This window comes from Phocoena phocoena, chromosome 15, assembly GCF_963924675.1.
Source record: "Phocoena phocoena chromosome 15, mPhoPho1.1, whole genome shotgun sequence".
In the NCBI taxonomy this organism is placed as follows: domain Eukaryota; kingdom Metazoa; phylum Chordata; class Mammalia; order Artiodactyla; family Phocoenidae; genus Phocoena; species Phocoena phocoena.
The window spans coordinates 21,909,200-21,921,586 of record NC_089233.1 but is presented as its reverse complement, the minus strand read 5'-3'; the positions used below and the strand labels follow the sequence as shown (position 1 = coordinate 21,921,586).

The window sequence follows — 12,387 nt, the reverse complement described above, 5'->3', positions numbered from 1 at the left end:
CTAGACCTGCAACTAGCATCTGTTGAGAAGAGGAGGAGTTCTGTCCCCTTCCCTGTGTTCCTGCTTTTCTGTTCACTTGTTTTCCCGGCTCTCCCTCAGGTAGAATCAACTGCTAATCTGGTTAGGTCTAGACCTTTGGTTCCCAAACCGTGTGCCCCAGGGCACTGCAGCAAACTCACAGCAAATAACTGTGGTTATTTTAAAACAAAATACAAATGTTTTTCTTTTAATTTATACGCAATTTTTCCCAGACCTTTGTTCAGTTGATGGGACACAAATATTTAAGTTGTTTGAACCCAATTACTTCATAATAAAGCTGTTATGTATTTTTTTTGGACTAGAGAAGGGAACCATTTAAAAAGTACTCAGATACCAACAGCACCGTGAACCAAGAAAGTTTGGGAACCTCTGACTAAATAATTATTTGGCCACATTTTCCTGGTAGTTAGGGTTACTGTGCCTTAAAGGTTAGCCCCTGTAGGTGGACTTTTCCTCCTGGGCCATGTGGCGAGAAAGCTGATAAGGGTCTGTCCCTTTGTGGTAGGTCTGGTCTTTCTTGCTCTGTTTTCACTTCTTTCAAACCTACACCTGGGTGGTTAATTTGGAGCGAGGATATATTCTCTCATCCACCTTTTACCAGCAGCCCTGCACTGACGGGTGTCCAGCTATTAATGAAGTGGTACCTCGATTCCCATTTTGCTGTTGACCCTTGTCTATAGCTACTTCAGTCAAAAACTCTGAAGACTGGCCAGATGTAACTGAGCTGTTATCAGGTTCCCCGACTTAACTGCTCATCTCAGCCCCACAGCCTCTAGCAGTATCTAATCCAATCAGATCCTGTAACAGCAAGTTGCTGGGACACACGGTCGCCTGGTCTTGCTGGGAGAGGCCCCCAGTTCTCCTCCCTCCCACTGGCTTGTCTACAGTTCTTAGTCAAGTGAAATCAAGGCATCAAGACAAAAAGGAAAAGAAGTCACAAAAGGATAACGTGCAGCCTGGGGGAGGGAGGAGTATGGGAGCCTTTAGGGTTTTAGTTTTCAATCCACACTGCACTTTAGAAAACCCAGAAGTGCCTTAAAAATACAGATGCTCAGGCCAGAGTGATATTGTGATTTATAATAAGAAATGTATCTTTGGTCTTTGTTGCCGGCACAGCTCCTAAAACCCTTGGAATTTCCTAAGGGATGAGAGCAATAAAGGCATCTTTTGTTTTGTTATTGAGGTGGGTTTTTGGACCACACCGAAGGTTGGGGGCTGGTTGCCAGGAGAGCCAACCCTGTGATTAGAGGGTTGGAACTTTTAGTTCTACCATCCTGACTTCCTGGGAGGGGAACAGGGATAGAGATTGAGTTCAATCACCAGTGGCCAATGTTTTAATCAACTATGCCAAAGTAATGAAGCCTCTATAAAAACACAAAAGGAGGAAGAGATATGGGAACATATGTATATGTATAACTGATTCACTTTGTTATACAGCAGAAACTAACACACCATTGTAAAGCAATTATACTCCAATAAAGATGTTAAAAAAATTAAATTAAAAAAAAAAAAGGAGAGGGTCCAGAGAGCTTCTGACTTGGTGAACATGTAGAGATTTGGGGAGAGTGGCATGCTCAGAGAGAGCATGGAAGCTCCACACCACTTCCCCATAGGCATTCCATCTGGCTGTTCCTGGGTCCTATATCCTTTTATAACAATCCAGTGATCTAGTAAGTAAACTGTTTCTCTGAGTTCTAACAAATTAATTGAACCCAAGGAGGGTGTCGTTGGGACCTCCAATCTATAGCTGGTCGGTCAGAAGCACAGGTGATACCCTGGGCTTGAGACTGGCATCTGAAGGGGGGTGAGGGGGTTCGCAGTCTTGTAGGACTGAGCCCTTACCCTGTGGGATCTGATGCTGTCTCCAGGTAGATAGTGTCAGAGTTGAGTGCAGTTGGAAGGCACCCAGCTGGTGTCAGAGAATTGCGTGGTAGGTAGTGTGGCAACTCCAGCCACCTACCCCAAACACACACACTTTGGAACTGAGTGACCAGAAGTGTACCAGGGTTGAAATGCACTGGTTTAAGAGCTGACGGCCTGCAGTATGTGAGTTTCTGCCTGTTGCCTCCATGATGTACAGCTCACCCAAGCAGCAAGTCCTACCCATGGCCCATCCCAAGAGCAAGCCAGACCCCAGAGATGGCTGAGCAAACCCTTCAGGTTTATGAACCTCCACAGGCACTCTGTGAACTTATATGTTTTCTACGAGTGCCAGTGATAAGAAAGTCTACAGCTTTGCTCTTCAAAATATGGTCCAGAGACCACAGCTTCAGTATTATCTGGGAGCTTGTTGGAACTGCAGAACCTCAGGCCCCAGTCGAAACCTGCTGACTCAGAACCTGCACTTTAGAAAGGTTCTCAGGTGATTTCTGCACTTAATAACAAGTGCTAAGTATTGTCTACCTCAGGTATACTTCTGAGGGACCTGGGGTGCCCTCCCAGGGAGATGCTAATTCAGGAGGCTTGCTCAGCTCTTTTTCAACAGAAATCTTGTTGCTCTAAATCAAAAGGCCTTTCTCATTTGAAAATGCATCCCTCCATGGTGTCTGGGAGGAAGGCTGACTGGCACAGGAAGGCGGACAGGAGGAAACAATCTGATGCAAGGGCATAGTGATTATAGACAATACTGTATTAAAAACTTCAACGTTGCTAAGAGACTAGACCTTAATTATCCTACCACAAAAAAGGAAGGATAATTATGTGAGGTGATAGAGGTGTTAGCTAGGGTGGTAATCATACTGCAATACGTAAAACTATTACATCAACACACTGTACACTGTAAACGCACACAATGTTATACGTCAATTATATCTCAATAAAAAATTTTAAAACAGATTAGTTAGAGATCCTTCTTCTTTGAGTTCTGTTGCAGTTCTGAAACGTATCCCTTCTGTAATTTACTACATAATAAATGGGCTGCTCTCAGGGGGCCGAACAGTTGGACTGAGACTCACGGTGTCCCTGTACTTCACAAAGTTGAATGTCATGTTAGCCCAGTCTAACTTCATTTTCTCCAAGTTTTTCTCCAGAGAGTATTCCTTACTGGCAGCTGCACCAATGGGCTCCAGTCTAAAGAGAGAACACAGCGACAGTAACATCAACGGAGGAGGCCTCAAAACACATCAAAGGAGGAATTTCAGCTCAGCCATTAGAGAAATTTAAAAAGCCTTTAATTTTACTAAAATGTTTACCATCCTACTCTAATATTTACCAGCTAGCTCCAGTGTTTTGCAGGGTTTCTTTACACTTGGCGCTAGTGACTTTGTGGGCTGTGTTATGCGCTGAATTGTATCCCTCCAAAAATCATATGTTGAAGTCCTAACCAGCAGTACCTCAGAATGTGCGGTACCCTATTTGGACATAGGGTCTTTAAAGAGGTAGTTAAGTTAAAATGAGGTCATTAGGGTGGGTCCTAATCCAACATAACTGGTGTCCTTCTAAGAAGAGGAGATTAAGACACAGATACACACAGAGGGAGGACCATGTGAGCACACAGGGAGAAGGCAGCCATCTGCAAGTCAAGGAGAGAGGCCTCAGAAGAAATCAACCCCCTGAAAACCTTGACCTTGGACTTCCAACCTCCAGAATTGTGAGAAAATAAATTTCTGTTGCTTAAGCCTATGGTATTTGTTATAGCAGCCCTAGAAAACTAATACAGGTTGGATAATTCTTTGGTGTGAAGAGCTGTCCTGTGCACTGCAGGAGGCGTAGCAGCATCCTTGGCCTCAATCCACTAGATGCCAGTAGCTGACTACCCCAGTCCCCATCTCTTGCCAGTTGTGCCAACCAAAAATGTCTCCAGATGTTGCCAAGTGTCCCCTGGGGGTGGATACCCCCAGTTGAGAACAACTGTTTTAAGGCCATTAAAACAAGACTTCCTTTTTCCATTTTCATTTACTCCTTATTATTCCTATTTACTTCAGAATTATTATTGACTTCTTATTCAGATCTTAGACTTTCTGTTAATTTATATGATGGCTTTTTTCCCACTCCCTGTCCCTACCTTTTAAAAAGACACCTGCTATCTTCCTGATGCACTGGGTCCATCCACCTACAGACCCTCTGTTCTACAGAAACGGGGAGGGAGGGAGAGAAGGGGAAGATAAATTCCTTTCTTCTTGTTTCCACAGGAGAGCTGGGTACTAAATGCAGACGTGGCTAAAAAATTGGGAAGCAAAGGTTTTGGAGGGAAAAGGAGGGATTATTCTTTCTGCCTCAGCACTGTCTTTCACTGTATCCTTGACCATCTGGTCTTTACTTTCACGTCAGGAAACTGAAGCCCAGAGGAAGCAAGTGACATGTCCAAAGCCACACACACAGCTGGGGAGCGCCAGAACCAGTTCCTCTGACTGCTAATCTGGTGTTTCTTCCTCCCCTACTATGTGTCTTCTCCTCTCTCTTTGTCAGAGGAGCAAAAGAATTGCTCACATGTGGTCAGCCAAACAGCTCAACTAAATGGAGCTGAAAACCCTCACCCGGCCTCACGTAGGGAGGTAGAAGAGGCACGGATAACGCCAGACAATGACTGATCAACACCTCAGCAGCATGGTCTTCATTCTAAATGTGACCTTCTTGGGAGACAACTAAAATGAGCGTGCATATAGAGAATAATAAAGGCAGGTGCCAATCCAGATGAGTATGAGACAAACAGGCTGGCGGTGTGGCCATGACCAAACCACTTGACAGGCTTTCGGTCCCCATCTGCTCATATCAAGCATTGTTGGTATAATTAAATAAGATAAAATGCTTGTAATGTGCCTTATGACTTATAATTATGCAAACAATTGCACAGGGGAGGAATTAATGAGGTTGGGAGTCCATGAAGTATATCGAGTTGACCTTATCCAAATGTACTCAAGATGCTCACTAACTGTGGGCTGTGATAAAACTGCCTTAACTATGGGATAGTGGGATACAAGGAACATCACACTTCACTAATAGGTAGTAGCTGAGAACTTAGACGTTAAATCAGTTCAGGTTACACGCCTTATCTCATAATCCTCACAATAACTCCAATCACCTAGCTACTATTATTATTTCCATTTTACAGATAAGGAGACTGGGCACATAGAGGTAAACAACTTGGCCAAGGAAACACCACTTCTAGATTTGTCACAGCTGAGCACGTTGGCATGAAGCATGGCAGTGTGCTGTGTATCTGCTCAGTCTCTGTCTCCTTTGATGGGTTTATCTTTTCAGGCAGTAAAGGGTAATGGTTAAGGCTCTGAAGTTAGCTAGCCTGGGCTCGGGTCTTGGTTCTTGTGATCTCCGGATATTTGCTTAATCTCTCTAATCAATTTATTTCCTCATCTGTAAAATGTGAATAAAATTACCTAGAATATTAGGGTGTTGTGATGGATAAGTTGGTTAATTCATATAAAATGCTCAGTGCAGCGTAAGTGTTCTAGAGCTGGTATTTCTTGGGAACATCTTATCGGGGAAATTGAGGCCCTTTAATAAAATAGCATAAACCTGGTAAAAATGCATGTGTCTTGTATGATATCACTTACATGCGGAATTTTAAAAAATGGTACAAATGAACTTATTAAGAAAACAGAAATAGAGTCACAGATGTAGAAAACAACCTTATGGTTACCAGAGGGGAAAGGGGAGGAGGGATAAATTGGGATTTTGGGATTGACATATACACACTACTATATATAAAATAGATAACTAATAAGGACCTACTGTACAGCACAGGAAACTCTACTCAATATTCTGTAATGGCCTGTGCAGAATCTAAAAAAGTATGGATACATGTATATGTATAACTGATTCACTTTGCTGTACAGCAGAAACACAACATTGTAAATCAGCTATACTCCAATAAAAATTTTAAAAAATAAAATAAAAGCCTGTGTCTGTAGACCTGCTCCTTAAAGAGGGACAGTAGTGGTGGTATTGGGGGTCATCAGAGTATTCAGGTGGCAGACAGATTTGGGAGCCTGGAAGGACCTTAGATTAGGTGCTTGCTCTGCCCCAGTATAAAGGAAGGGCTTTCAAACTCTAGCAGGCATCACTATCGCCTAGAGCAGCGCTGTCTATTCGAAATATAACCTGAGCCACATATGTCATTTCAAAGTTTCTGGTAGCCAATTTATCACAAGTAAAAAGAAACTATTTTATTTAACTCAATAAATCCAAAATATTATCATTTCAACATACAATCAATATTTAAAATAATTAGATATTTTGCTTTTTTCCCCTCCTTAATAAGTCTTTGAAATCCAGCCTAGTTTACACATTCAGCACATCAAATTCAGAATAGCTACATTTCAAAGGCTGAGTAGCCACACGTGGCTAGTGGCTCCTGCACTGAACAGCGTTGATATGGAGGATTTGTTTAAACCCAGATTTCAGCTTTCAATCCCCTGAATTTCTGATTCAGCAGATTGGGGTAGGGCCTGAGAATGTGCATTTCTAACAAGTTCTCAGGTGATGCTGATGCCTCTGGTCTGGGGTCACAGTCTGAGAACCTCACATGTTGAGTGAGAACCAAACCCAGTTGCCTAACAGGGTCTCTAGTCTTAGCAATACATCTCCCTACACATCACCCTGAAGGAAGTGCGGAAAAACAAACAGGGTCCTGAGAATCTCTGGTCCTAAAAACAGCAGATCAAATAGTACAAATTCTCACATATGAACTCCAGGGGCGTTTGGAGAAGGAGAGAAAGCAAGTGAAGAGATCTCTCATTTGACCATATTTCATGAAATTTTAGAGCTCAGAGAGCCACTCCTGTTTGTTGCTGTTGTTTGTTTAAAGAGGAAGAAACTGAGGCCCAGGAAGGTGAAATGGTTTTGCCCAAAGTCACTGAGAGCTGGGCTTGGAGCTCAGGTTCAGAGAACTATTTTAAAAAATTTCTTTTTGAAATAAAATCTCTGACTCAATTTTCTAGTCATAAGCTGACATCAACTCTGCAGCTGGAAATGAAAGCTTCACCAGCAGCTAGTCAGCTGAAGTAGAGGTTACCCTAAACCAGAATGAGAAAAGCAGCCTGCTATGAGGCCATTCAGTCATACAACTGTGAGAATTCATAGACACTTTGACGAAAAAACTTTCTGAAGGGAGAAGCCTTACTTTTCAATGAATTTGCCAAATCCAAATTCCAGCATATTTGAGAGGCAAGTCGTTTCAGTGGGCTTTATTTCATAGCCGACAATCTCACTAATCTGCAAAGAGAAAAACAAGTGTGTATTGTCCAAGGCAGTGTTGTCCAGTAGACTTTCTGTGATGACTGAAATGTTCTATATCTGTGCTGTCTCGGGCAGGAGCCACCAGTCACATTCAGCTGTTGAGCACTGGAAAGGCGGCTAGTGTGACTGAGGAACTAATTTTCAAATTTTATTTAATTTTACTTAATTTATATTTAAATAGCTACGTGTAGCTAGTGGCTACTGAATTGGACAGCGCAGGTCTAAGGTTTTGGGCGGTGTCCTAGGGCCCACCCTGCATTGTGTCTGGTTTGCTGGGGGTTGTTCTCCCACCAGGAATTGGCATAATGCAAACTTGTGGGCACCTTACAGGCTCACAACCAGGTCTGGTTTGTTTTTGTGCTCCCAGGACTGACTGCAAAACCTGGTCCATGACAGAAGCTGCTGTAAGCATTTGCTGAATAAAAGGAGGAAGTCTATTAGCTAGATGACTCCCCCACCAAAATCTTCCTTTCCAACCCACTGTGCTAACTTGTTGGAAATGTTAGCACCTGTGCCCATTCCTTTGGTGTAAATATTACCCCAACCTTATCTTTTAAGTGAAAAGATCCCTGTGAAAGTTCTGATGGCTTTGAACATTTTTCTCAGAGACTGAGAGATCTGGGCAGTACAAGGGTTATGTGTGCTCAAGAAGAGCACAGGGGTTAATGGGAATGAGGTTCTGTAAAAAATCTCACCTACTGCCCAGTTTTGTCTCTGTCCAGCTCCAGCAGGACTAAAGAATGTCAGAGCAGGAAGAGACATGAAAGTCACATCATGTTCTGTCTTATTCAGCCCTGTGTCCCTGGGGCCTGATATGCAGTAGGCATCAATAAGCACTTGTGGAGTGAAAGCATGAGTGAACCAGCTAATTCAAACAGATTCCAATCTGGGTTCTGAGGTCACCTGGAGGACCACTGAGGTAATGGAAATAATAAAAGTAATTAACATTTATTGAGGGCTTATTATGTGGTAGGTTGGTTTTAAGAGCTTTATGTACTTATTTCATCCTCCCAACATGGTGAGGAAGGTACTGGTATATTACTCCTCCCATTTTACAGGCAAGGAAACTGAGACAAAGAAATTAAGTTTATGATCATCTAGCTAATAGACCATAACAGCCATTGCAGAATTGGGACTTGTATCTGATTCTGACTCCAAAGCTCTCATCCATCATATGCTAGTGTTTCTTGCAGGTCTTCTATGTATAATTGTGCAGATTATATACTGCATAACTCTAGAAAGTACAATTCCCACTGTACTGCACAAAAATAGCATTCCCTAGAGCATAAACTGTACAATTATTCCTGGTGGCCCAGGGCTCTCATTTATTCTCTAATACCTGCAAGTATGGCTTAGAACAACACACTATCTCTAGGATTAAATGACATAAATGTGTAAAGCACTTGACACAGTAAATACTTGGCCTATGGAAGGACTCAGAGATCTGTAGTTTTATTTTTTAAATTGCTTTTGTTAAGTATAGAGGTTAACAGGCATCTGGTCTAATTCTAAGAAACTGAAGTTATGCTGTCCAATATGTAGCCACTAACCCCTTGTAGCTATTGAGATCTTGAAATGCAACTAGTCCATATCAAAATGTGCTGTAGGTAAAAGCACACCATATTTCAAAGACTTAGTATGAAAACTGTAATGTAAAAGATCACATTAACATTTTTATATTGATTACTTATTGAACTGATAGTGATTTTGATATGTTTGGTTAAATCTATTCATACAGTTTATTTCACCTTTTTTATACTTTAAAAAATGTGGCTACTAGAAACTTTAAAATTATACATATGTTCATAGTATATTTCCACTGGGCAGCAGTGTCCTAGAGGCCAGCTTTGGTGCATATCAGTACAGTGTTACCTTGTTCCATCTTGTTTTACACCACAGTAGCAATAAAGTCTATGTCTCAAATACAGAGACTAGCCTTTCCTGCTTAAGTTCTGGGAAACGGTCAGAAATCTCAACACAACCACCTCATGACCCCAGAAGATCCATTTTGTAGTCTTGAGAGCTACAGGTGGTTTAGCCTACAGAGCCCCCCTGCCAGAGCCAAATCTGTGCACAAGGATCTCCTGAGTTAGGCATTAGAACTGAGAATGCTTCCCCAAGCCTGGGGCTGTCACTGGGCGGGCTTGTTGTGTGACCTACAGTACAGGCAGAAATGGGCTCTAAGTCGGGGCAACCCTGAGGGTACCTTGTGGCCTTTGTCCTTTCTGAGCTTATCTTCAACTATTTAGCCCATTGAGATTCCACTGTAGGTGCTCTTTACTCAGGAGCCACCTTACCTCTTGCCTATAGTAAGTGGAATATAGCACATTCCATTCTTATCTATAGCTCACTGCCCCCTACTGTCCACTCCCTCTCTCTGACCCGATATTTCTTGCCCCCTTTTCACACATCAAGGCTGAGTCAAAAACACCTAGATTCCAATTCTCTTCCCCACCCTTCACTGGCCACGTGACAATTTATTGTCCCTACTTCAAAGGGTTTTTGGGAGGATGAAATGAGAGAATCCGCATAAAGTATTTAACAGTACCCAGTACAAAGTTGGTACTCAATACACTTTAGCTATTATTGTTATTATTATTTTAATTCCAGGGAATTTTTTCCCCCAATCTGTCCATCTAAGTGGCCTATAAATGAGAATTATTAATGTCTAGGAATGGTTGGGATTTTTAAAGTGCCCATGTGTGAGAATACTGTCATCACAGGGGGAGCACCAGACGGAGGGGATGGCTTTCTGAGCACCCCTAGAGCACTGTTTAAATGCCATTGATGAGGGCACTTTCTATAATGTCATCTCATGGAGAGACCTAGCACTGCTGGAGGGCACCTGTCTACCTAACTCTCTAAATGGTCAAAGCTCTAGTCAGGCTAGCTCCGCAGGGAGAGGCACCCTATGAGTACCAAGTGAGGGCAGCTGCCGCTGTGCAGATCCCTCTGCTGGGGCAGCTCAAGACCCAAAGTCTACCAGATGACCTTTGCTCTGACTTCTTTACATCTTTGCTTAAGTCTTTAAGCAAATTTCAAGGCTTTCTGGGAAATTGAAAGCAGCTCCTCTCTACAGAAAAATCTTGAATCTCTCATGTACCAAGATCTCTGCTGTCCCAGGGAGATCAAAATACTCCTAACGGTTATGCTCTCAGACTGAGTCCTTCTAGAGACAATGTCCCCAGTCTTGTGCATGGTTCCCAGGGAGAGAATTTCTGGCCCAGTCAGAGAGCAATTTGCCTACGGAGAGCCAGTCTCTTCTTCACCTCCACAAAGAGCAATTCCCTGGTAGAAGATGTTTCAAGGCCATTGCTAGCTCTTGCATGTGACAATTATTTTAGAAACACAGTGAGTTTTCTTTCTTCTGTTTAGTATCACACTACATTTATCACCCTCACATTTGGTTGCTTATAAAAATCCCATCATTTTTAGGGAGAATATTTATTATCCTCATTTATAGACTCAAAGGGCTGAAAAAAGAGGGCAAAAATTACTTCTGAATATAGCCTGCTGGTTGAGGAAGCTGAAGTAGGAATCATCTGGCATTGTTAGGAGCCCCCAGGGATAAATGTGACTTTCTCTTTTGTGTAGCCTAGGTTAAGGAACAAATCCAGGCCCCTCCCATTGTAATGTAACACCCTAATCACCTTTTAGGACACTGAACAGTCATTTCCTTAGGAAAGCAGATTAGGAGAGCCTTTGTGGCCGCTGGCTGGAACAATACTCAACCACCAGCAATGGGGTCCCCAAAGAAAAGGATCGGCCTGTTTATGTGGCGAGGCAGGAAGTTATTCCCTTCCTTCAAAAGGCTATCACCCCCTTTACTACTCCCTTGGCCTCAAGCAGATTCTCCTTTTAGAAAGAAGAACCTTGACCCGTTAATGGTTTCTGCCTTTCAAAGGGCTACCAGGACCAGGGCTGGGCTGGGCTGGGCTGGCTGGGGGTGGGCAGTGACAGGGACCTGCTGCCAGTGCCGGTCTTTCACTCCTGGGTTGCAGGAAATGCTGAGGATAGGGATGTGCTGCTTGAATTTATCAATCTTGATTTTCACATTCTCTGCTAAGCGCCTGGGTGCAGGCACGTCCGCTAAGGTCTTGGTCAATTTATATATCGTCCTCCACATATTCCCTATTTTCTCCGCGATTTCCTCAGCATTCAGTAAAAAGAGGGGTCCTGAAATAGAAAAGATGGGGTGAGGGAAAGGTCAGATCACCAAGTAGTGTTAGTCACATGTACCTTTGATTCCCTGAATTTAGAATTGTGTCTACGGTATGGACATTGGAACAAGCACAGGCTTTAGAGTTGGGTCTGAAACCTCTACTTAGCCAGTGAAGCCTTGGGGATACTGACTGAACTTTTCTAAGCCTCAGCAGTCTCACCTGTGACACAGGGGTAATACTGGATACCTTGGAGGGTGACTGTAAAAACTACATGAGATAAGTAAAGTGGCTAACATATTGCCTGGCATACAATGCAAGAGTAGTTAGGGAATCAATTGTTAGTGTAAGTTATAGATGCTATTATAGAAGTACAAAAAGGTGCTTCACAAATGCTGTGAAATATTAACAACTGGGGAATGTGGATGAATAGGGACATAGGAGTTAACTGTACAGTTCTGACAGCTTTTATATAAGTTTGAAATTATTTAAAAATAGATTATCTTTAAAACAGAAAATGACACCTCATTTATTTAAAAAAAAGCAAAAAAATTTCACCAAGGGGCTTCCCTGGTGGCGCAGTGATTGAGAGTCTGCCTGCTAATGCAGGGGACATGGGTTCGTGCCCCGGTCCGGGAAGATCCCACATGCCGCGGAGCGGCTGGGCCGGTGAGCCATGGCTGCTGAGCCTGTGCGTCTGGAGAGACCACAGCAGTAAGAGGCCCGCGTACCGCAAAAAAAAAAAAAAAAAAAACTTCACCAAAACATTAATTCTCTTCTCCTCCTTTTCTTTTACAGGTATGTTTTAGCATTTGGGTTTTCACATTCAGTCTTTCCATGCTGCTGCTTCCTTCCCCTTTGTTATTTCAAATTAGTATTAACTCTTGCATTATGATGTTGCTAATTAACTCAAAAACACTTTTCCTTCAGGGGTGCCAAGACTAAAAATAGATTCATTCATATAGCTTCATTAATTAATAACATGCTTTACCAA

The 12,387-nt window shown here is 42.7% G+C and overlaps 1 protein-coding gene across 1 annotated transcript in view; it reads right to left on the bottom strand.

Moving 5' to 3' along the window:
• Positions 1–12,387, bottom strand: part of DNAH3 (dynein axonemal heavy chain 3) — a 192,705-nt gene that overhangs the window by 119,270 nt on the left and 61,048 nt on the right. The window contains exons 18-20 of the mRNA XM_065893394.1: positions 11,198–11,409; positions 7,118–7,209; positions 2,994–3,108 (exon numbers count right to left, since the gene is read on the bottom strand). Coding sequence (XP_065749466.1) covers positions 2,994–3,108; positions 7,118–7,209; positions 11,198–11,409 — 419 coding nt within the window. The remainder of the gene's footprint in view (positions 1–2,993; positions 3,109–7,117; positions 7,210–11,197; positions 11,410–12,387) is intronic.